This window comes from Lepidochelys olivacea, assembly GCF_965140295.1.
Source record: "Lepidochelys olivacea isolate rLepOli2 genome assembly, chromosome: 7".
Taxonomy (NCBI): Eukaryota; Metazoa; Chordata; order Testudines; family Cheloniidae; genus Lepidochelys; species Lepidochelys olivacea.
The window spans coordinates 80,788,016-80,814,901 of NC_140417.1; the positions used below are offsets into that span (position 1 = coordinate 80,788,016).

Here is a 26,886-nt window from a genome sequence, read left to right on the forward strand (position 1 = left end):
GAGGGATGGAAAAGGGGGTTGGGAGGGAGGGGTGGAAAAAACTGGAGGGTGGGGCCGACTATTACAGTGCTGAGCATCCAACATTCCAATGTTTTGTAAGACCACACTGGGCGGAAGGGTGACAGGTAGTCCAAAATCAAAAGGGGGATGGATCCAGAGTCCAGACTGGTATGCTGTCTTCGGGCATACCTTCAAAAGGCCTGCCTGGGCCCATCAGGGTTTATTCATAAGCCTGACTGGGAAGCCGAGGCTTACAATGTTTATAGCCCTTTCCCTTTCTTTTGTAGGGCTCCTGCCTGGCAGGTGCTGGGAATCTGGGAGACTGCTGAGGCCTAAAATGCTTCCTGGAGGCTGGGGCTATGTTAACGCCCAGAGTGTGACATCTGACCCTCAAATCTTTGAGGCCGTGCAGCTTGGAGTCCGTTTGTTCGGAGAACAGGGAGGTACCCTCGAAGGGGAGGTCCTGGACAGACTGCTTCACTTTGTGAAAGAGGCTCAATGACTGGAGCCATGAACAGCGCCTCGTGGTCACCCCTGATGCCATCATTCTGGCTGCTGAGCCGGCCACATCCAGAGTTGCCTGGAGGGAGATTCTGGCCACCATCCTCCAGAATGGTCATGAACTCCTGCCTTGACTCCTGTGGCAGCGAGTCCTTAAATTTGGCCATTGAAATCATACCTCCTCAGCAGAGCCTGCTGGTTAGAGATACGTAACTGGAGGCTGCCCATCAAATAAACTTTTCATCCAAACAGGTCCAATCTCTTAGCCTCTTTATTTTTGGGGGTAGCATTTGACTGCCCCATCTGTCCCATTCATTTGTAGCTGACACCACCAGGGACTGGTGGGGGGAAGGGGGAATGTGAGTACAGGTACTCAAACCCACTGGCCTGTACACAGTACTACTTCTCCACCCTTTTTGAGGTGGGGGGCAGAGACAAAGGGGTGTGCCCAGTGCCCTGATAGGTCCCAATACTGCCTCATTAACTGGCAGAGTCAATCTGGAGAGAGCCACTGCAGCCAGGATGTCAATTAGGCTGTGTGGAGACTCCTTCAGCTCTCCAGCTTCCAGCCCCAAGTTTGCGTTTCAGGAGCTCTTGATGGGCCCTGAAATCACCCAATGGGTTACTGAGGCCTGCGACCACCTCATCCAGGGATAATGAAGAAGAGGACAGTACCGGAAGAGGGACTGCCTCCTCTTCCTGGACCACTTCTGGGACCTCAGTAACGAGGTCAGTACTGGAGTTAGGGTCTGGTGCCGGGTGGGACAAAGCAGTGGCTTGCCTCTCAGACACCACCAAGTCTCAGCTATGTAAAGGGGGTGTCGGTACCAGGGGAAATCCCCATGGGTTCAAATACTGCCATTCTATTGGCCTGTAGCCCAGTGTCCAAGCACCGGCTGGGGAGCTGGTACCGAAAGTCCAATGCTTAGGTCAGGTACCAGTACTTCTTCGGCAAGGCGAAGGATTCTGGCTCAGACTCTAAGAAGGATGCTTCCCTCACAGACCATGGCGATGAAGTACCTGCTTCCACCTCCAGGCAATTCTGGGGAACCGGTGACTGACGACGGGTCAGAGACTGCTGTAATGAGACCATGGAGCAGTTTCCTCTGGATGGTGCTGTGATGGAGTTCACCGCCCCTTGATCCCTTCTATACCCGGTAGCCTTGGCAAACAGAGGGTCTTGGGGGTGGGGGGATCCGAAGGGACATCATGTCCTTTGCCTGAACATCATGCCCTCGAAAACCTCTGGAGTTGAAGGAGCCTGCTCCCAGAAATCGGAGGTGGGTCCTGGACCACACACAGTGCTCTAGGTGGAGTTGCCAGACCAACAGTGGCTCTGGGGAGGACAAGTGGCCCAGCCACTCCCCACTTGTCCCTCTTCTGCACTGGAGAGCACCCTCTCTTGGTATGCTGTTTCTTATGCTTCTTCCTCAGCACTAGGGATGAAGAACAGTGCTGAGAGGAGCATGGTGTTGGTGGACTGTTTCACCAATTCAGAGCAGCTCAGCTCTGAGGCTGGTCTGAGAGCTGCCTCCATGAGCAAGGCCTTCAGACGCATGTCTGTATCTTTTTGATTGTGTGGTCTGAAGCACCTGCAGATTTGACACTTCTCTTTAAAGCGAGTTTCCTGGAGACACTGTAGACAGCTAGAGTGCAGGTCAGTCACAGGCATGGGCTTGCCACAGGAGGCACACTGCTTGAAGCCCAGGGACCAAGGCATGCCCAACCCCTGGCTGAAAGTCCCTCAATGACAGGGACCACTATTCACACTATATACACTAACTAAGAACTACATACACTAACTACAGTAACTATACAACATACTACAGAGTCCAAACCACGGGGAAAGAAGCCTTCAAAGAGCAAGCAGGATTGGTCCAAGCAACCGTTACAGGCAATAGGAAGGAACTGAGAGGGTGCAGAGCCAGAGGCACTCCTCAGACCAGCGCATGCACATGCAGCTCCAGAGGGACCTAGAACCGGTCCTATGGACACCACTAAGGGAAAAATCTCCAGCAACTGTGCATGGGGCACAAGCACACACCTAGCATGGAATGGACATGAGCAAGCACTTGAAGAAGGGACTTGGATTTTTTTACCAGTCAAAACGTTACAGACATGCTGGAATCATAGATGATGTGATTTTTGCCAATAATTTTCCCTGGCAACAAGCATGAGAGTTAGGATTTTGGCACTGATTATTTTTAAATAAAATTACATTTGAAAGAAAGGGGGAAAAAGACAATTAAAAAAGAGAATTTCATTTACTTTTCAAAGCCATAAGAAAAAGCACCATTTATGCTTTAGCTTTGCCAGCCTTGACAGTGTTCTCATAAATTATGTGCTTGCTGGATTTTGCAGGCAGGTGCATCTTCACATGGGTGAGAATGCGTGATTTTAAACAAGAATTTGAAAACTGATGCAAACAAAAATAACTCTTCAGGGACCACATAAATGGGCTTTGTGCAGAAGCCATCCCTGCAAAAGCCAGAATGCTTTTTACACAAGCTGCAGAGCACAAGAACCGCTCCTTCCTGGTCACTACTATAGTCCATTGGCTCTACTGGCACTCCATTTCCAAGGGATTTTTGTAGTCAGTTAATCTGTACAGTCATGGACCCAGCGGCCACACCCCTGCCGACCGCGAGACCCTCTCCTCCTTACCTGGAGAAAGAAAATATAAAACTGCCAAAAGGAAAGCACTATTTGATTTGTAGGCCTATATTTTCAAAACTTACTAGGGATTTTGGCTGTCTCAACCCTTGCGTGCCCAGCTCCAGACACCTTAAAGGGGGGCCTGATTTTCAGAGGCTGAGTGCTTTGCATTTTCTGAAAACCAGGCCACTCCAAGTTCTCTAGTTGAGTACCCAAAAATTAAAGAACCTAACGTCACTAGTTACTTTTGAAAATTTAGGTTAATCTTGTTGTCTGATCTTTAGATTATGTATTAATTATATTGATTACTTAAGAATCCCTATTTATGACTTTGAGGGTTGACAGGTTCTTGCCCCAGGATCAGGCCCAGTATTATTCAAATTATTATATAGTTGGGAACCCCGATGTGCACAGTTGCAACACTCACTCTATAGGAACTCTTTTATATTTACAAATATAGTTTATTAAAACATTTAGCACAGTCACAAACACCCCAACTCAGTAAGGTAGACGGAGATACTACAGAATGTACATTTGCACATCCATATACTCACACCATCCCTTGTAGAACTACCTGAAGTGTTAGCCATTGTCTTTCTCATCACCATCACCTTCCCCATCATCACCAGTCGCCATCATTCTGGCACTTCCTAAGGACTACATCTCTTTCTCCTCCTGCCCCTAGGCTGGGATGCCACTTTTATAATATGTTATGCTGATACTGCTATGCTAGATGCATATTCAGTAGGGGATTTTTCCCCTTTCCCTTATTTGTATTTCCTCACCTTACTAAATGTTGGAGTGGCTTTTTCCTATAGGTTAGTATATCAATGATCTTAACTTATTATCATATATAGCAATTCGTTACCATGGTCCTTTTGTGATTAGGTATCATATTTGTTATTTCTATCCTAACTGGTTATTTCAGTTCTTTCCAAGTTGTGGTGTACCTATTAAGTTTAAAAGGGTATGAACTTATGAAATCCCCTATGCCAACCTGCTTTAATGCATCCTCTATGTTAAAGGTCACAACCATATATGGACCTTATCACCATCTATCTAGCTGAAAGGTCCCAAACGTATGTATGCTAACCTTGCCTTAGCTCAACATACAGGATGTGGCCTGCAGGTCTCTTGTGTTACTGCCAACATATACTCTAATATAACCTATTATAATAAAACAAATAATCAAGCCCATAAGAAAATAAGAAACTTATAAGAAAAGATCTATATAGGCAAACAAACAGGTTAACCTTAGATGTATCTCATGTACCTGTTATGTACATCAGTTCATTGCCAGGACACTTCTGTGGTTGACTCATGTACCTGTGGTCAGAACTTCACCTTAAACTCTATTTTCAGCTCCCCAAATATTTGGGGTTTTCCGTTGGACCATTTATCTGTGCAAAGTTTATCTGTTCAAAGTGCATTGCCCTCAAGCTTTATGCTAACTTGCTGAAGCTAATGTTTTACTGGATACAGGCCTGTAGGTTTCTTGCATTACTGGTGAACATAATGCAAAGCAATAAATATAATAAAGGCAAACTAGCCCACTGAGCTACAGTAGCAGGGGATATAACAAAGGCAAACTAGCCCACTAGGCTACAATTTCTAGCTTTTAATTTTATTTTGTAACATATGTAAAGAAGGTTTCAGAGTAGCAGCCGTGTTAGTCTGTATTCGCAAAAAGAAAAGGAGTACTTGTGGCACCTTAGAGATGAACAAATTTATTTGAATATAAGCTTTCGTGAGCTACAACTCACTTCATCGGATGTAAAGAAGACAGTCTAGTGAATTAGAGAATGGTACATCTAGCTTTACTTCCTAATTACAGGAGTACATGAAAAGAGAGACAAATAAAATATCCCAATTCCTCTTTAGCCATGTCTTCTTTTTAATTATCTGCAGATCAGCCACGACTAATGATTTGGTTCTGAGACAAACAGTTTTACTGAATAATTTTTAGCCACACAGAAAAATCATTGATTTTTTTCCCCAAGTTTTACATCATTGACATTGGATAGAAAAGGAAAAAGCAGCAGCTTACCTATAACATGCATCTGAGATTATATTGCTTTGAGAACCCCAATTTGGGCATTTCTAGTGTTTTTAGTGTTTAAAGCCCCAGTGCTGCATACCCACAAGTAACTTTATCCATGTGAATAGTCCCTTTGAGTATAGTTACTCATGTGCATAGTGTTTACAGGATTGGGTCTCAAGGTCCCAAACAATTCTATTCAGCACATTTATCAAGTAATAGAAGACAATGTTCTTACCTTTTATATATAAAATTATTCCACTCTGAATAAAATTAAAATTATTTTTGCATCTATTTGAGTATATTTTTAGGACCAAATCCTGTAAATTAGTACACACAGACAGATTCTTATATCTGCCCCAGGCTCCACACAACCATCTACCCACCATGGATCGGTTTTCCAGGAACATGGCTTTAAACTGTGGGTCAAGTAACAAGTCCTTGATCAGGAAGCTTGATTATACATTTCACATTATCCTGCATGTTAGACACATTAAGGGTGAAACAGTTCGCAAATAACTAACACTGACTTGTGGCTTCCAACAGTCCAGGTAGTAGAGTTCCAAAATATTTCAAGTTATTGTTTCTTATCCTATTAGCATCTGATCCTACTCCTTCTGAACTACTCTTTGGGAAGCCTCCCGTTGATTTAAAGAGGGAAGAAAATAACCCACTAGTTTCCATTGTCATGAAATCTTATATGAGGCCAAGATCACATAAATCCAGATCTTAGAGCTATGCAGGTAGTGAACAAAGAAAGCATATGTTGTTACTGAATTTAGTCACTGATGCATTTTGCTGAGTTACTGTGCGTAACTATGTTATCAAATCAGGTAAAAAAATGTAGTGCAGTATGAAGTCACTTATCACATATATTCAGTCCAGCTGCAGATCCATGAAACCTACCTCCACAAGCCTGCTGGTGTGTTCTTGAAATATAGCAGCATATTCCTTTATTTCCTTTTCTCTTCCATTTTTAGCAGCCTCAATGAGAACTAGAAGTGGAACAGTGGTATCCAAGAAGGAGTCTGAGACATGATCTATAATAGCTTTCCGAAGCTGAAAAATAAAGCATCATCTTCCCCTCAGCAGATTATATTATACTCTGTATTATAGACCACTACAGTAATTATAAAAACGATCATAGTTGAATAAGATCAATATACAGTAATTGCAATCTGAACTATAAATTATCAGTACTTCTATGAATTTCTTTGTATCCTATAAAAAGGGCAGTATACAAATGGAAATTATTGAAGCTACATGTCCATATCTTCTACATCATATATTTTCATAACCGTAAAATTACCCAGATGTTTTCTACCTTGTTTCAGGTCAAAAAATATATTTTGATTAGCTAAATTGTATGTGGCATGGTAATTATACCAATGAGATCACTGATAAGAACATCTGATAATAGATTAATACAGCAAGGAGAATAATAAACAAATCTGATGTCCAATTTTCTCCATTTGCATGAATTGTTCTTCAACTTCCATCTTAAATTATTAAACAAGTGTAGCATTCCAGTACAAATTAGTTCTCTTAAATTAGATTTCCTATAATCTTATAACTGACCTTTGGGAAATTACTCAGAGGATATTTTCTAGGTTCTAAATCTAAATGAGTTCATTGTAATCATACACTCTAGGAAGTACACAAATCAAAGCATTACACGGAATATAATTAACATTATCAATTGTATTAAGTTCCCCAGTGCAAAATATGTACTTATTTGTTCTAGCCCATTTATCAGTACATATAAAAATGCTGATACTAATCTAGAAGACGCTGATTGTAACAGAAAATAAAAGCATCTTAAAAGTAATATTGAAGTGAAAAGGCACTAATTGGTTTGCTCCCAAAGGAAAATATTTTTATATATCATTTTAGTTCCAATGTCCCTCTGTGAAAAAGCTCAGTGCAGGTAAGCACTCCTACGGTTAGGCAGATATGAAAAAACAAAGCCTTTCTGATGTTACTCTCCCTTTATATGGGGAAATCTGTGCTTGCAAGGCAAGCTTTGGATACAGATTCTACTACTTAGACAAGTATTTTCCAATCTAAAGTCCTCATCAGATACCTAAAGTCAAAGAAAAGCATCCAATTGACTTCAATAGGCATTGAGTCAGACTCTGACATTCCTGAAAAACGTTCAAGCCATTTTTGGAACTTTTTGCAAATCTATTTTAAACTAGCTTATCACATAATATACATTATAAGATCCCAGATCAATGGGATGCTACACAGACATAATGTCTACACTGCACACTAAGCTCTGGTTCTCATTTAGGTTTTAGCCCAAGCCCCTCTTCCTTCCACATACAAATCAATCTGATCCAGGTCAGGAAGCACTCATGACTCGGGTCCTAGGACCCAGCTACGGGGGAGGATCAGACCCCAAGTCCTGCTGTGACTTGGCTAAGACCTGTGTCATAAATATAAAGGGAAGGGTAACCACCTTTCTGTATACAGCGCTATAAAATCCCTTCTGGCCAGAGGCAAAATCCTTTCACCTGTAAAGGGTTAAAAAGCTAAGGTAACCCCGCTGGCACCTGACCCAAAATGGCCAATGAGGTGACAAAATTCTTTCAAATCTGGAGGTGGGGGGCAACAAAGGGTTTAGTCTGTCTGTGTGTGCTTTTTCCGGGAACAGATCAGGAATGTAAGCCTTACAACTCCTGTTAAGTTAGTAAGTAATCTAGCTAGAAAATGCATTAGATTTCCTTTTGTTTAATGGCTTGTAAAATAAGCTGTGCTGGAGGGAATGTATATTCCTGTTTTTGTGTCTTTTTGTAACTTAAGGTTTTGCCTAGAGGGACTCTCTATGTTTTGAATCTGATTACCCTGTGAGGTATTTACCATCCTGATTTTACAGAGGTGATTCTTTTACCTTTTCTTTAATTAAAATTCTTCTTTTAAGAACCTGATTGCCTTTTCATTGTTCTTAAGATCCAAGGGTTTGGCTCTGTGTTCACCTGTACAAATTGGTGAGGATATTATTATCAAGCCTTCCCCAGGAAAGGCGGTGTAGGGCTTGTGGGGATATTTTGAGGGAAGATGTCTCCAAGTGGTCTTTTTCCCTGTTCTTTGTTTAAAACACTTGGTGGTAGCAGCATACTGTTCAAGACAAGGCAAAGTTTGACCTTGGGGAAGTTTTTAACCTAAGCTGGTAAGAATAAGCTTAGGGGGTCTTTCATGCAGGTCCCCACATCTGTACCCTAGAGTTCAGAGTGGGGAAGGAACCTTGACACCCTGTCATTCTTCAGCTTGAATTCAGATCAAGCAACAGACCCCAGTATGAAAGGACTGCCTAGTGCAGCATGGGCACGTTAGCATGGCTGTGAATCCTGGGTGTAGAAATTGTACACACAGGTTTAAAATGCAGTGGAGCTGCTCAAGCATGTGCTTGGAAACACTGAGTCCACAAACCCAAGTTCCACAGACCCCTGATGTAGGATACATCTACTCTGCGTACTTCTTTTGGTGGCATGTAATGTACATACTCGGGTTACCCCCCAGCATGCGTACAAATAGCAGTGTAGCTGGCATGACACAGCTTAGGCGAGTAAAAACATGTCCAAAGGATCAGGATGGGGATGGGAGGTAATAAGCCCCTATATAAGACAAAGTCCCGAATGTCAGGACTGTCCCTATAAAATCAAGACATCTGGTCACCCTACACTGTCTCCCCATTGCCAGAGCTGCCTTCTGCTATTTGAAAAGAGTCCGGAAACGGGAAAGGTTTCTGATGGCTTTCCCCAGAAAGAATCTTGTAGCAGGGAGCTTCTGAAAACTTTCCCTACTGCTTCCCCCCATCAGAGCCTTTCACTGACACATACCACAGCGTGGATGCAGCCTGCTTTTCACTTCAATGTGTAGCTTCACAGACACACGCTACATGCCACCACAATCAGTGTGTCATGTAGAGGTAGCCTTGATGTGCAGTGTCAACATACACATAGGGGTCCAGCTTAGCAGATCCCAATGCGGTATTAGAGTCTCCATTTGCACATTCAGCACCTACCTACATTGGTTTATATTCCAGTTTAACAACTCAGAAAGGGAGAGTATGAGTTTCAACAACAAGAGCAAAATACATGTAGACCCCTATCCTGCAAAAACACATGCTTGACTTTAGTCATGTGGCTAGTGCCATTGAAGTCAGTGAAGTCATCTCTTTAAAATTAAGCATGTCTGTATGTCTTTGTAGGATTAGGGTCTAAGATATTGCTATTCCAATTAAATACACACCAATCTACTTCATTATTTTCTTTATGAAGGGAGAGATCTTGAACTTGCCAAATTTCATTACAATACTAACATAAAAAAGCCACAGCAGCACTGTACCCATGGATGCTGTTTCATTTTCTCTGACAGATTTGTTTTGGCTCAGGTAAGGGCCAAATCAGGAAATGCCATCTAAAAATGTGTGTATTACTTAAATTTCCACTCATTTTACTGCATTTCACTTGCATTGAACTAATGTATTCACAGGACAACCTGATTCTGCACCTATTCAAGTCAAAGACAAATCTCCCACTGATTTCAGCAGGAGCAGGCCCTTTACAGCAGGCCCTTTGGAGCTTGTCAGATAATATTTTAATAGATGCACAGTTCATTCTATCATGTGATGCTGCACAAGAACACCATAAATGCCAAATTGCATACTAAGGCCTGCATAACACAGATACCTGCATCTGTACAGAGTTTCACCACAGTTCCATTTTAGAAACAGGTACTCTAATAACCACGTCAATGCATAACATATCTGTAGCATCCAGAAAGTTAAAACCAGCTTTCTAATCAACACTTTATTTTATCTCCTGTTGCATAATTCTTCTCTTTAGCTGTTTATTGATTGATTGGCTTAATTAATCTTTCATATATGGAGATTTTAGTTCTTGCTATATTTTGGTTCTGAGGAACTCTCTATCCTGAAATTCAGCAAAATGAAACAGTTACTTTTAAGAGAACAGACCCACTGCCATGCCTTTTGTTGTGGTGTATAAAACTATGAAATATTGTTGCTGTGCTTTACTTTTGCTGAGTTATGTATGGTGCTTGGATTTTAGAAACATAGTTCTTATAGCAACGCAGAAAGAAAGGAAACAAAATAATGGAAAAACAAGGAAAGGGATAAAAAGGTGAAGAGAAGGGAAGGGGAAAAGACCGAAAGGCAAAGTCCAGAAAATTATTTTGTGATGTCTAAAGCAGTATCAATTTCTCTTCAACATGATCATAGCAAGCAATTTTTTCTATACCTTAAGGGGTCTGTTTCTAACTCCTACCACCTATGAGGCAGAATCCCATGAACTACATTATAATATTGGCAGAAAGGCAAGCAGACAGACAAAGAAGAACAGGCACAATCATGGTGGTGATTGTTACTGGGACAGTAAATGTATCATATTATATAGTGAAAAGGAAAGATGTGGCAGACGCTATAAGCAGGAGGCAGAGGGGTGACTTTTGGCAAACTTTTTTATTGCTGTTGTTTACGGTGTAAGGTTTTCCCCCTTATGAAGTATTTGGTGACCGAAGCGTCACAGGAGGCAAAAATGAAGATATAGAAAAGTATAGTTTATAAAATCTGTGGGTATACTGTCCTCAGAAGGTAAAGAAGGAATCTCAGCATGTGTGTGTGTGATGCTGTTAGAACCAATGTTGTGATGAGTGTGGAAAACTGCTTTCTCACATGCAATGTTGGCAAAAGACCTGAAATAAACAGAGTAATTATTAGTGAGGAAATCTCTTTTCCCTGTTTCAAAAGGACATTGGCAATTAAACCTGCACTGTGTGCAGAAAAGCTATCAGTAGATAAGAGAAGGGGACAGACATGGGAACATCTGCCCTAAGATCCCTTCCAGAAAATAACTAAACAATAACCGTAGGCAAAACATCTGGGCAAAGCATAACAGATCATCCACAAGTACAATGGGAAAGAGCTGGGATGGGAGTATTAACACTGGCAATATTTCAAGATACATAGGAATCAGTATGCCATCATCCCTTCCTTTAAAACGTATACAGCTCTGCTAGTGAGGGAAGCACTGATCTAGGGTACACTGCACACAAATAACTAAATTATGAAAGTGCCATGAACATCTATGGCACCATACACATTTACAAATAATAATAAATAAAAGCCACAGGAAATATATTAAAATATTTTAACATGTTTAGAAATTCCTGGAATATACAATTCCAAAATGAGAGATACCCACTTTTGAATCCGTCCTTCCCTATTTTGTTTTTTCACTGAAGTTGGGCTTGTGGGATGGCTCATGATGTCCTACCAGCTAGCTGGTGACTGGACCAATGTGTCTATGATGGACATGTGTGCTGTATTCTACATCACCTCATTAAAGCTAGTTTCAAACATAACTTCACTGTGTTGCCTTCATAAAATTTTGTGTGAAGTTGAAGCACCAAAATGATGGAAGCTGTAGAACACTAGAATATTTCATTACTCATGGGACAGAGTACACTATGGCCCTGATCTTGCCAGTTGAGTCATGTGGACCGAAAACCAGCTACTGGAGAAGTCCTAATTCCATATTTCATTTGGCCTTGTAGACCCTGAAATATCTTATGAAAACTGCAGAAACAAACCAGAAAGTAATTACTTTTATCCACTTCATAGGAGCATTGTGAGCCATAATTAATGTTTGTCAAGTGCTATAATTGAAAAAAATTATTAAAGCCACACATTGGCAGAGGTAGGAATAGAACTCAAGATTTCATGCCTTCCAGCTCAAGCCTTATTCCTCCACACAGTGTGGTCACAAGGTAGACAGCACCATTAACCTCCTCCTCAAGCAGTTCTTATGCAATTCATAAGTATTAATATTCAAGCAAAAATGGCTTTTCAAGACTTGTTTTGAGGGCTAAATTCAGACAGACGAGAATAAGATATGTGAAATTTCATCAATCCTGTACAAAATTTCATAAAATCACTCCAAATTTCCAAATGCCATAAGAAGCAAATTTCTGTAAAAATTATACATTTATATGTATCCACTTCTGGGGCCTTATTCATAGTCTTGGACCTTTGGGGGGTTACATATTTCTAACAACATTATAAATGCTCTGGATGAGAATTCCTCTCTCTTTTTAAAATTATAATATCAAAAGCAGGATATCAAAAGCAGGAAAAATTGTATTTAGATAAATCTGCTTTCCCATCATTTTGTCCCCAAGTTCTTTACCTGTCTGCGAAGGTTTCTTGTCTTCTTGCACATATTATCTATTGCAATATTCAGGGCATTACTCCTCTCTTTCTTGTCAGCCTGAAACAAACATTATAGAAAACAAAACTGTTACGTATACAGTGACTATTTAACATCTTTTAACAATTTCTCTCTCTCTGTGACCCCAATCCAGAAATGCACCTAAGCACATGGATAACTAACTATGTGCTTAAATGCGATTAAGGTCAATGGGACTTAAACATGTGCTTAAGTGTTTTGCTGAATAGAGATGGGTTTGCATGTGTGCAAACCACCAGCTTACATTTTCAAGCATCAACGGCTAGTGTCATATAGCATTCAATATGATGAATACACACTTTGCTTATATTAAGTGGAAAAAAGATTACATAGATATCATATTTTTTATACTTTGAACTGTTGTACTATTGCTTTTTCAATGTTGCGATACATTCCACATGACATTAGAAGCACAGCACCGAATGTCCACTTCATTATCACCACACCTATGTAAACATTTTGTTCTCTCATAGCAAGCAGTTTAAAAGGGCCAGACACACATGATACAGTTTGATAGCTTTTAAGTTGTTTTAATCTACAGTATTTTTAATAATTCTATAGAACTGCACTGGTGAGTCGTTAAACGTAAAAGATGTGCAGTGTAAATTCCATTTATGTAATCTGTGCAAATTAGAAACGCCTTTCATCTGACAGCACATAATGAAAAAATCATCGGAACATAGAAGATATGGAAAAAGCCTTGCGATACTTTAGAGGGTACTGTGTGTGTCAGCTTCACACTTTTAGTATAGCGGTATTCTCGTTTTTGTTCTTCAAACTATTGCTGCTAATGCAAAATGGTTGGGTTATTATTAACGTCTGAAATTAGTAGTTGATATTTTTACTGTCTTAGCCAACAGTTACTCTATATAATTTTACTCCTAGTTTATTTTGTCTAACAATTATGTCATATTATATATTTAAGACAACAGATACAGTATGTAAGGTTGCAAGTAGTCTTATGAAATTTATTTCTCCAAAGGAATTTGACATAGTTTACCAATCAAAGTTGTATTGTTCTAGTCCAAAAGAAAGACACACATGTATTTTCCCTACTCAGTTACTTAAAGTGAGCTGTAGCTCACGAAAGCTTATGCTCTAATAAATTGGTTCTAAGGTGCTCCAAGTCCTCCTTTTCTTTTTGCGGATACAGACACGGCTGCTACTCTGAAACCTTAAAACATCATGAATACAGGTTTCCTACCATATGTGAAATATTTCAAGATACAGGGACAGACTCTGATTGATGTCAGTGGAGCTACACCAATGTATACCAGCTGAGATTCTGAACCATAGTATTAGCACATTAGCAACTCCATTTTATGTGGACCTAGTTGAAACTATCTCACTTTGAAAAATGGTATGAAGCATTTTCATTAAACTTTCTTAAAAAGAAGTTTGTTTCTCTATATTTATATAACCTGATTATAAATACACATATACCGTTGTATACGATATATATGATAATCCAACAGTGTATATACATACAAATAGATACATTTTCTATTACAAAAGAAGATCTGCCAATAGAAAAAAAGCACAATGCTTAATCAGTTTGGTACAGAAGAATGGAAATGAGAGGAAGAAAGTTTAGGGAAGCCTATTAGGATGAAGTCCTACTACTTTAAATGTTGTCACTGGATGTTACAAATGCCTTGAAATAACGGTCATATTCTCCACTGATTGAAAGGAACAATTCTTTTCTCTTTCCAGTATAAATAATCTATATTAGGGCTGTCTTTGACATTTTTCATTATTTCCAGCTATTGCAGCAGCCTCACAATCAGAGTCTACAATCTTCATAAAGAGTGAATGATCAAAGGTAGCTACAATGCCATAGAAGTAATGTAACTAGATGCTCATATCAATACCTGTGTAGGTACAAAGAAAATAATGATTCCTGTACTGCATTTAGCAATGCCACAATCAGCCCTGGCAGCAAAATTAATCCTTCCTAACTGCTAGTTAAAAAGAACCAATAAAAACATTTTGAATGGTATTTAACTCAGCACATAGCTATGCATTTGCCAACTAAAGGGTGCAATAGCACATCACCACATCCTTTAAAGAGTTATATAGAGAGGTGATTTTTTTTTAAGGAGACAGAATCAATGTCAAGTATTGGGATTTCTGAACTTTTCCAGTAGGATGTAATGTCAGAGGTGGTGAGTAATGATGTAAACTGGCTCCTACGATCACCTAGTTCTCTGATGCAGCTACAGCTAAATATCCTCCTCCATCGAAGAGATGGCATAAAAATAGTACATCTAAAGAAAGTCCTTTATTTGTGAATTTACTGTCATGGGCAATGTCTGTTAAGCTAAGATAACTCTACATAAATTACTCTTCACCTTGCTTACTGCAAGGCTAAACAAATTATAAAATGCAGCTTCTGATTAACTTTATTTAGGTAACATGCATGGATATGTTCAAACTAATAAATCATCTTTCTCCAGTAGAAGAAAATTCTATTACTGCTAGGATAAATCCTTTATTTAAAAGTGTGACTTCTCACCTTACACAGTATTTCAAAACTGGGTGCTAATACTATTACAGTATGTGGGAGACACAAAGGTGAGCGTAGGAAAAGCCTTAAACATAAGGGCCCTTCTACAATGACGACTGCCCTTTAGCAACCCCAATTCATCCCCAGAGTAGGCACTTCCTAGGCACTAAATGAACCAGAGGTCCTATGTAAAAAAAAAGGATCAGGTAATTAAAGGCTGTATCATAATGCATGTGTACAAAACCACCAAGCTAACCAAACATTGTATGGGCGATGTTCATTCTGACATATTCTTAGTTGAAAGTACTTGACTTCACAGAACCATAAACATGTAGGGCAGGAAGAGACCTCGAGGGGTCATCTAGTCCATTGCCTCTCACCTATGCAAGACCAAGGATACTTAGACCATCCCTGACAAATATTTGTCTAAATCGTTGTTGAAGACAGGAATTCCACACTCTCCCTTGGTAACTTGTTCAAGTACATAACTATCCCTATAGTTAGGAAAAACTTTCTAATATCTAACCTAATCTTTCTAAAGACTGAGTTGAGTGCTTCTTGCCCTACATTCAGTGGACATGGAGAACAACTGATCAAATATATTAAGGGCTGTTATAAAGAGGACAGTGAACACTTATCAGGTACCCCCTCACTCTTCTTTTCTCAAACCTAATCATACCCAAATTTTTTAACTTTTCTTCAGAAATCATGTTTTCTACTTTTTTTTTTGCTTCCCCCAATTTAACAACGTTTCTTAAAATTTCTTACCTAAAACTGGACACAATACTCTAGCTGAGATATCACCAGTGCCAAGTAGAGTGGAACAATTCTCTCTTGTGTCTTATCTGTGACACTCCTGTTAATAAACTCCAAAATACTAGCCTTTTCTGCAACTGAATCATGTTATTGATTTATATTAAATCTGTGACCCACTATATCTCCCAGTTCCTTTTCTGAAGTACTGCTGCCTAGCCAGTTATTCCCCATTATGCATTTGTGCATCTGATTTTTCATTACTAAGTATAAGTCTTTCTTGATTTCATCTTATTGATTTCTGAATAATTCTTCCTTTTGAATTCTAATCCTGTCCTCTAAAGTGCTTGCAATCCCTCCCAGCTTGCTGTCAGCAACAAAATTTACAAGCATACTCTCCACTCAATTGCTGAAGTCCTTTTTAATAGTTAACTTTGTATTTCCTAATTTTGTATGTCTTAGTTTACTGATGAGAGCAGCCCTAACTAACATTAAATGAAGTTTTTGCTGGTGAATTTCCTTAGGGTTTTTTTGTTTTTTAATAGGCAGAATTTTTTTCCCTTAGGTGCTTGGCAAGAGTTCACCTGAGCATGGTGCAACATGGAGCAGGTTCACCAGAGGTTTACAAAATAACAAATTAACACTGAACTCAAAGTAGCTACTGGGCATTAAAGTTCTTAATATAAGCAATAGTTCTTTACAGAGATTGAAAGCAAATATTTTCAAGGTTAGGCCCCTGACCAGGCCAGATAACTTGATTAGTGCAATAAAGGCTTCATTCCCTATCCTAACTTCACTCAAAATTTGCCCCTGATAGAAGCAGCTAGCCATTTTTATCTGGCCTGTCTGCTTCTGGCCTTTCTAGGTGCTGGAGGACCAGTTCTTGCAGGTTCTGCCTGCAGCTGATCACGGGAGGCCTCAGGAGGCAATACTTAAAGTCTGAACTTGCTGCTTTTTCCTTCTAGCAGGATACCTTCCTGGGGGCGGGGCGGGGCGAGGTGCAACAAGGCAGTGTCGTCTCTGATGGGGCAGCAAATGCCTGGTACACCATCATAGTGCTGTTTACAGATCAATGTTGTCTTCAAAGTACATTTTATTGCCATTGTTATCTTTGTGAACCTCCGTATTTTACCACTCAATGCCATGTTGACCAATGTATTGAAAATATTTAAATTATAGTGTAGTCAAACAAAACATGTTTAATGAAACTTCAGTTTTACTGTAAACTGGAAATGACTTTTTTGAAACTGTGTAACAGAAAATTGAGCTATAATTCAGCTATAATTCCTTGCTTTTTTGAAAAGGTAAATATTCACAAAGCCATAGCCTCAACTTTGTAAGAAGCAAACAAACAAATATAATTGAAAATGAGCTGGAATTTTCATGTAACCCTTTTTAAAAAAAGAAAACTAACGATTACCTTTAGCAAAGAAATGGTGTAAGTTACCACAGTACAAAGTCAGAAGCCATGCTGGTACATGATGGCATATATCACATTGGTAGATGTGCAGGTGAACGAGCCTCTGATAGTGTGGCTGATGTGACTAGGCCCTATGATGGTGTCCCCTGAATAGATATGTGGACACAGTTGACAACAAGCTTTGTTGCAAGGATAGGTTCCTGGGTTAGTGGTTCTGTTGTGTGGTGTGTGGTTGCTGGTGAGTATTTACTTCAGGTTGGGGGGCTGTCTGTAAGGAAGGACTGGCCTGTCTCCCAAGATCTGTGAGAGTGATGGGTCATCCTTCAGGATAGGTTGTAGATCCTTGATGATGCGTTGGAGAGGTTTTAGTTGGGGGCTGAAGGTGATGGCTAGTGGTGTTCTGTTATTTTCTTTGTTGGGCCTGTCCTGTAGTATTCTCCTGGCTCTGTCAATCTGTTTCTTCACTTCAGCAGGTGGGTATTGTAGTTGTAAGTACGCTTGATAGAGATCTTGTAGGTGTTTGTCTCTGTCTGAGGGGTTGGAGCAAATGCGGTTGTATTGTAGAGCTTGGCTGTAGACAATGGATCATATGGTGTGGTCTGGATGAAAGCTGGAGGCATGTAGGTAAGTATAGCGGTCAGTAGGTTTTCGGTATAGGGTGGTGTTTATGTCACCATCACTTATTAGAACCATAGTGTCCAGCAAGTGGATCTCTTGTGTGGACTGGTCCAGGCTGAGGTTGATGGTGGGATGGAAACTGTTGAAATCATGGTGGAATTCTTCAATGGCTTCTTTTCCATGGGTCCAGATGACAAAGATATCATCAATGTAGCACAAGTAGAGTGGGGCATTAGGGGATGAGAGCTGAGGAAGCGTTGTTCTAAGTCAGCCATAAAAATGTTGGCATACTGTGGGGCCATGCGGGTACCCATAGCAGTGCCGCTGATTTGAAGGTATACATTGTCCCCAAATGTGAAATAGTTATGGGTGAGGACAAAGTCACAAAGTTCAGCCACCAGGTTTGCCGTGACATCATCGGGGATACTGTTCCTGACGGCTTGTAGTCCATCTTTGTGTGGAATGTTGGTGTAGAGAGCTTCTACATCCATAGTGGCCAGGATGGTGTTTTCAGGAAGATCACTGATGGATTGTAGTTTCCTCAGGAAGTCAGTGGTGTCTCGAAGATAGCTGGGAGTGCTGGTAGCGTAGGGCCTGAGGAGGGAGTCTATATGGCCAGACAATCCTGCTGTCAGGGTGCCAATGCCTGAGATGATGGGGTGTCCAGGATTTCCAGGTTTATGGATCTTGGGTAGCAGATAGAATACCCTGGGTCGGGGTTCCAGGGGTGTGTCTGTGCAGATTTGTTCTTGTGCTTTTCCAGAGAGTTTCTTGAGCAGATGGTGTAGTTTCTTTTGGTAACCCTCAGTGGGATCAGAGGATAATGGCTTGTAGAAAGTGGTGTTGGAGAGCTGCCTAGCAGCCTCTTGTTCATATTCCGACCTATTCATGACGACGACAGCACCTCCTTTCTCAGCCTTTTTGATTATGATGTCAGAGTTGTTTCTGAGGCTGTGGATGGCATTGTGTTCTGCATGGCTGAGGTTATGGGGCAAGTGATGTTGCTTTTCCACAATTTCAGCCCGTGCAATTCGGTGGAAGCACTCTATGTAGAAGTCCAGTCTGTTGTTTCGACCTTCAGGAGGAGTCCACCCAGAATCCTTCTTTTTGTAGTGTTGGTAGGAAGGTCCTTGTGGGTTAGTATGTTGTTCAGAGGGGTGTTGGAAATATTCCTTAAGTCGGAGACATCGAAAATAGGATTCTATGTCACCACAGAACTGTATCATGTTTGTGGGGGTGGAGGGGAAGAAGGAGAGGCCCCGAGATCGGAAAGATTCTTCTGCTGGGCTAAGAGTATAGTTGGATAGATTAACAATATTGCTGGGTGGGTTAAGGGAACCACTGTTGTGGCCCCTTGTGGCATGTAGTAGTTTAGATAGTTTAATGTCCTTTTTTCTTTTGTAGAGAAGCAAAGCGTGTGTTGTAAATGGCTTGTCTAGTTTTTGTAAAGTCCAGCCATGAGGAAGTTTGTGTGGAAACTTGTTTTTTTATGAGAGTATCCAGTTTTGAGAGCTCATTATTAATCTTTCCCTGTTTGCTGTAGAGGATGTTGATCAGGTAGTTCTGCAGTTTCTTTGACAGTTTGTGGCACAAGCTGTCAGCATAGTCTGTGTGGTATGTAGATTATAATGGATTTTTTACCTTCAGTCCTTTTGGTATGGTGTCCATCTGCTTGCATTTGGAAAGGAAGATGATGATTCCTGTATCTGTACGAATTTTTTCATGAAGTTGATAGATTTCCACTCATATGGCTAAATTCAGTGCCTTGCATAATGACAGGTTTCAGAGTAGCAGCCGTGTTAGTCTGTATCCACAAAAAGAAAAGGAGTACCAACGCATCATCAAGGATCTACAACCTATCCTGAAGGATGATCCATCACTCTCACAGATCTTGGGAGACAGGCCAGTCCTTGCTTATAGACAGCCCCCCAACCTGAAGCAAATACTCACCAGCAACCACACACCACACAACAGAACCACTAACCCAGGAACCTATCCTTGCAACAAAGCTTGTTGTCAACTGTGTCCACATATCTATTCAGGGGACACCATCATAGGGCCTAGTCGCATCAGCCACACTATCAGGCTCGTTCACCTGCACATCTACCAATGTGATATATGCCATCATGTGCCAGCAATGCCCCTCTGCCATGTACATTGGCCAAACTGGACAGTCTCTACGTAAAAGAATAAATGGACACAAATCAGATGTCAAGAATTATAACATTCAAAAACCAGTCGGAGAACACTTCATTCTCTTTGGTCACTCGATTACAGACCTAAAAGTGGCAATTCTTCCACAAAAAAACCTTCAAAAACAGACTCCAACGAGAGACTGCTGGATTGGAATTAATTTGCTAACTGGATACAATTAACTTAGGCTTGAATAAAGACCGGGAGCGGATGTGTCATTACACAAAGTAAAACTATTTCCCCTTGTTTATTTCCCCCCCTACTGTTCTTGTCAACTGCTGGAAATGGCCCACCTTGATTAACACTACAAAAGGTGTCTCCCCTCCCCATCCCCCGCTCTCCTGCTGGTAATAGCTCACCTTTCCTGATCACTCTTGTTACAGTCTGTATGGTAACACCCATTGTTTCATGTTCTCTGTGTATATAAAATCTCCTCACTGTATTTTCCACTGTATGTATCCAATGAAGTGAGCTGTAGCTCACAAAAGCTTATGCTCAAATAAATTTGTTTGTCTCTAAGGTGCCACAAGTCCTCCTTTTCTTTTAAAGTATGCAAAGGAACTGGAGGGGAAGGAGTGATGAGTGGTTCTCTCTGTCATCACAATGTTACTGCTCATGCAGAAGCAGGGGACAGAAAATGGACATTACACTGCAAAATTTAGGTTTTCCCAGTTTTCCCATCCATAAAAAGTTTTATTTAAGCATTTTGACTTAGTATCACATAAGAACTATGTGGCAGAAGCAGGGATGGGGTAGAGTAGCATCTTTTCTCTCCCTGCAATCCCCTGGCTCATTCCCTGAACACCTTCCAACTTCTGCAAGAAATGAGGCAGCAGTCCTAGAGACAATAGACTCTTTTACTACCCAGTCCTGATTCATCCCTGTGTACTGAATGAGAAAGGGTTCCTGTATAAAACATAATATGTAAGCGTGTAATTAAAGGGTGTGTCATAATATATAACAACAAGGAGGCTGAATTAAGATTACATAGAATTAATATTCTCTCCTAATGGAACAACTGATAGCAATAGTAGGTTGGCAAAAGACATGGGGCATTTGAGTTTATCAAAGAGAAGATCACCAGAATTTTTTTTTAACATGAGCAAAACAACATATTTTCCCCTAGCCTTATTCTCAGAAATGGCTGAAACATTTTGCCTGAAATTTTTCACAAGCAGACACCGAACATTAAAAAAATCTGCCTAAATGGTTAGTTTGGCAACACTTGTGGCACCTGAAAATGGGGCTGCTAATGGGAAGTGTAGGTCAACCTTAATAATAGATGATGCTACCAGCCCCACCTATAATATTATAATTCACAATAAAGGCCAGCTCCTCAGCTGATGTAAACTGGCATAACCTCTATGATTTCAGTGGAGTTATGACAGTTTATACCTGCTGAGGATTTAGCCTTGAATAAGCATAAATGCTCCTTCTGTACTCAATTGTGGTAAAATATATATTTGATATAAAATCTGGAAAGACCCAAGCACAGCACTCCCCTGGATTCTTCAGTGGCTAAATGCCAAGAAGATACCATGAGTGGAGGGTGATTATTAAGGTATTTCTATGTTGTTTTTCTACATTATTATTACTGTATTATGAACAGTGTTAGTGATAGCAGCAATTCTACAAGATTAATACTGCATTAAGTTAAAGAGAATTTAAACAAAGCTGTCATAAATATAAAGGGAAGGGTAAACCCCTTTGAAATCCCTCCTGGCCAGGAGAAAGCTCCTCTCACCTGTAAAGGGTTAAGAAGCTAAAGGTAACCTCGCTGGCACCTGACCAAAATGACCAATGAGGAGACAAGATACTTTCAAAAGCTGGGAGGAGGGAGAGAAACAAAGGGTCTGTGTGTCTGCCTATATGCTGGTTTCTGCCGGGGATAGCCCAGGAATGGAGTCTTAGAACTTTTAGTAAGTAATCTAGCTAGGTATGTGTTAGATTATGATTTCTTTAAATGGCTGAGAAAAGAATTGTGCTGAATAGAATAACTATTTCTGTCTGTGTATCTTTTTTGTAACTTAAGGTTTTGCCTAGAGGGGTTCTCTATGTTTTTGAATCTAATTACCCTGTAAGATATCTACCATCCTGATTTTACAGGGGGGATTTCTTTATTTCTATTTACTTCTATTTTTATTAAAAGTCTTCTTGTAAGAAATTGAATGCTTTTTCATTGTTCTCAGATCCAAGGGTTTGGGTCTGTGGTCACCTATGCAAATTGGTGAGGCTTTTTATCCAACATTTCCCAGGAAAGGGTGGGGGGGTGCAAGTGTTGGGAGGATTGTTCATTGTTCTTAAGATCCAAGGGTCTGGGTCTGTAGTCACCTAGGCAAATTGGTGAGGCTTTTTACCAAACCTTGTCCAGGAAGTGGGGTGCAAGGTTTTGGGAAGTATTTTGGGGGGAAAGACGCGTCCAAACAGCTCTTCCCCAGTAACCAGTATTAGTTTGGTGGTGGTAGCGGCCAAGCCAAGGACAAAGGGTGGAATATTTTGTACCTTGGGGAAGTTTTGACCTAAGCTGGTAAAGATAAGCTTAGGAGGTTTTTCATGCAGGTCCCCACATCTGTACCCTAGAGTTCAGAGTGGGGGAGGAACCTTGACAAAAGCAAACTATTTTTTGAGATGAGGCTTTTAATTTAGTTTTGCTGATATTTCTGAAGTATTACAACAGTCACACTAATCTGCCTTCTGCCTTTCTTCTGAGCACTGGTGTGTTTTGCTCTTTAGGAGAGTAAAAAGAAGATTTAGCTCGAGTTGTTCTAGAAAAGCAATGATACAGCCTTTTCAAGTGTTGAGGTTAATAGATATCTGATAACTCTATAATAAGGATACAATTATCCACAAATATCATAACAGTGCACATGGCTGTAATTAATATTCACCATGCTAATCAATAAACAATACCCCTTTACGCTGTGATCAGGAATTCAGTTGCACCACAGAGTTGAGAAGTGCTCTCTCTAATGGACCTATAATAAATGAAATAGCTCTACTGGCCAAATCACATGGAACCAGAGGGTTTAGATGTGCAGTGTTGTTCAATTTTCAAACATACGGATACAGAATACATTGTCTATTTCAAATACAACTGAAAATGGTTCATCTTCACTGAGAAATATATATGTTCACAGATATACAACCATTCTTTTTCACAATGAATCTCACATATTCAAGAACAAATTAGATAAGACATGATCAGAAATGATTTGGTTAGTAGCCTGCAGAGGACAAGGGAGCAAACTCAATTTGTTTCAGAACATGGGAGTTGAAACACAGAATGTTCTGACTGGTAGAACTGGAGGCTATTCACTTTAAATACAAGACTAAAATATTTTGGGTTTTGCCTAACTGACTCCTACAACAAATGTATTCCATGCATTAGTATAGCAATAACCTGTCTGTGAAATTCCACCCTCGCCATTTGACATAGCCCCAAGCTACAACGTTTGGATTAGGATCCAGGTTTCAAATACCAGAGGTGGTCAGAATTAGTTTTAGTTCAACCCACTGTAAAAATAACAGTCACTTATGAACTTCAGATCTGGGTTCGTATTTAGGAAAATCCTGATGTGTGAGGATGTTCAGAAATGGGGTTTTGGTTCAGGGTCATCTTTGCCCAGTCTAATGTTTCTATGTTAGCCTAACATTTGTTAACCTAAGCTACGTCTACACTTAGGGCACCATGTAGGGTACGCACACTGCACACCCCTGTAGCCCAGGTGTAAATAGCAATGTAGATAGTGAGCACTTCTTAACGGAGCAAAGATTGCCAAACATTATGGTATATACCCTGCATGGCTCTCTACATGCCCAAGCAGTACTTCCCACATCTACACTGCTATTTTTAGCAGTGCAATGTCCCTGCTGCCGGAAACTTTCCCCACTGATGGGAAGGGAGGGCAGCAGCAGGGACAGGTTCTGGCAGCTCCCCGCTACTGGAGATTTTCCCCACCACAGAGGAGCGTTTCTACACGGTAGGGAGCTACGCATATCCTATGCATCACTGCCAATGTAGACAAAGCTTTAGTGTATTGATCTTGCAATGTCCCATGGCTAAGGGAGAGGCAGATCACTATAGTTTCAACCCCCATAAATCTCTCAGCTTAATGTAGGCCCAGAATACTCTTTCTTCACCACTGCCCCCCCCCCCACACACACACACACCCGGAAAACTCCTGAAATGGGTTAGAAAAAGGAAAACTGAAAGGAACTTCTCAGATCATTTCCTCTGACTCCCTCCATAAGGGAGTAGGCAAGTCCTGTGCTTCTGCTTTCTGTCAGTACTATGTCAGATGCACAAGCAACCGGGAATAGATTCCATCGATGGCCTGAGCAAGAGGTGGCATTCCACGTGAAAGCAAGACCACCCTATTTTTCCTGACTTCAATTCATCCAAGCAAAATGCAGACAGACCTTAATTCAGTGAAATATTTAAAAACAGTCCTAAATTTAATGAGATTATTCACAAGATTAGGGATGTGCTTAAGCACCTTGCTAAATCAAGGTCAAGTTGTACCCAAAGCTTTCTCTTAACATGGCATGGAGACCTACATTCCAATTTTTTAAAAGCTGAGGCTAGATATTGAGCACATAAATTTGATTTTTCGGGGACTGTACTGATACTGAACATTAATTGCAGAGCTTGTGAGAGACTTTATGAGCAAATGACTGGAGTGAAAATTTTCCCTCCCTACCAGCTACAGTATGACTATATGATAAATGTCTTTTGCTTTGTTTATAGTTTCAAAAGACAAAACTAAAGCAAACAAACCCCACTGTAAATAGAAGCTATATTTCATTAGATCAGTTCTCTATGGAAAGAAAACTACCTTAAAAAATCTCAAGTAAAAATATGAACACCAATCAAAATATTAACTGTGATATGTTAATAGATATATACACTATAATTAAATAATTGACATTAGTTCAAGGAAGTAATCAAACTGGCAATATTATTTTCACCAACCATAGGACCTCCACAGATAACAGATCATTGACTGAGCAAGAACCAAGAAACACAATAAAACTGACATCACAGTCCTTGTAAAAATGGCTAAAAAAATACTTCCTATCCTTTCTTACAATTTAGCTTGAAACAAAGATCTATTATCATTTATTCCTTGATAAAACTTTATCCAAAGGCAGAACTGGTAAAAAGTTACAGTTTTCATACCGAATTATAAAAGAAGTGTGTGAAAACAACTGCCACTAGTTTAAAATTTTATGCAAGGTCACTAAATTTAAAGAGATTTTCCAAGTTCTGATAATTATGAAGATAATTGGGAAACTTCCATACATAAATTTATTGTACAAAGACTAAAAGAAAAAGATGGATTTACTTTCATATTTGGTTTATGGGAGCACTGTTGGTTGAAAGTAATGCACAAAAGCAAAGATGATGATAAACTGCAGTGCCTCGACTAAGAAACACCTACTTTGACGTGGGGGCGGAGTTTACCTATCACACACTGTTGTTTTTAATCTTTCTATATAATGAAATATTTGGTGTAATAGGGATGGACAACAGATTCATCAACTCAGGTGCTATGGTTTGCCCGTATCAAAGTTGCTGTTCTGATAGGACTTGAAATGCTTTGCTGGATCAGGGTCAGAGTCCATATACACCCATACTGCAGTCCTATGGGTTGCCACAAATATTTGCAACATAATGGACAGCCATCAGATATCCTCCGCAAACACATCCATTTCATCCACACCATAACAATTTTACATTCAACAAACACTTTGTTCAAACCGTAGGAACAGCCATGGGTACTACAATGGCTCTACAATATGCTAAACTCTTGATGGGTCACCTTAAAGAAGAACTTCTGGACATATGCACCACAAAACTAAGGATATACCTGAGATACATCAATTATATCTTCATCCTCTGGACAGATGAATTAAACTCCCTCAGATTTCCACCACAACTTCAATAACCAGCATCTGTCCACTAAACTCTGTCTGGAACACTCCCACATTAGCATTAACTTCCTGGACACCATGATCAGCTTCAATAATGGAACCCCACAGACAACCATATACAAGAAACCCATGGATCACACCTATCTTCAGAGATCCAGTAACCACATCAAACACACCAAGAAATCTGCTATTTACAGCCAGACACTCAGATACCTTAGGGTATGTCTACACTACGGAATAAGGTCAAATTTATAGAAGTCGGTTTTTTAGAAATTGGTTTTATATATTCAAGTGTGTGTGTCCCCACAGAAAATGCTCTAAGTGCATTAAGTGCATTAACTCGGCGGAGTGCTTCCACAGCATCGAGGCTAGAGTCGACTTCCGGAGCATTGCACTGTGGATAGCTATCCCACAGTTCCCGCAGTCTCCGCTGCCCATTGGAATTCTGGGTTGAGATCCCAATGCCTGATGGGGCTAAAACATTGTCGCGGGTGGTTCTGTGTACATATCGTCAGGCCCCCGTTCCCTCCCTCCCTCCGTGAAAGCAAGGGCAGACAATCGTTTCGCTCCTTTTTTCCTGAGTTACCTGTGCAGACGCCATACCACGGCAAGCATGGAGCCCACTCAGGTAACTGTCACCCTATGTCTCCTGGGTGCTGGCAGACGCGGTACGGCATTGCTACATAGTAGCAGCAAACCATTGCCTTCTGGCAGCAGATGGTGCAGTACGACTGGTAGCCGTCCTCGTCGTATCCGAGGTGCTCCTGGCCACGTCGGCTGGGAGCGCCTGGGCAGACATGGGCGCAGGGACTAAATTTGGAGTGACTTGACCAGCTCATTCTCTTTAGTCCTGCAGTCAGTCCTATTGAATCGTCTTATGGTGAGCAGGCAGGCGATACGGATTGCTAGCAGTCGTACTGTACCATCTTCTGCCGGGCAGGCAAGAGATGAGGATGGCTAGCAGTCGTACTGTACCATCTTCTGCCGAGCAGCCATG

The 26,886-nt window shown here is 40.6% G+C and overlaps 1 protein-coding gene across 1 annotated transcript in view; it reads right to left on the minus strand.

Annotated features, from left to right (window-relative positions):
- Nucleotides 1–26,886, minus strand: part of CTNNA3 (catenin alpha 3) — a 928,050-nt gene that overhangs the window by 413,037 nt on the left and 488,127 nt on the right. Inside the window, exons 8-9 of the mRNA XM_084634510.1 lie at nt 12,406–12,486; nt 6,101–6,253 (exon numbers count right to left, since the gene is read on the minus strand). Of these exons, the coding sequence (XP_084490636.1) occupies nt 6,101–6,253; nt 12,406–12,486 (234 nt within the window). The remainder of the gene's footprint in view (nt 1–6,100; nt 6,254–12,405; nt 12,487–26,886) is intronic.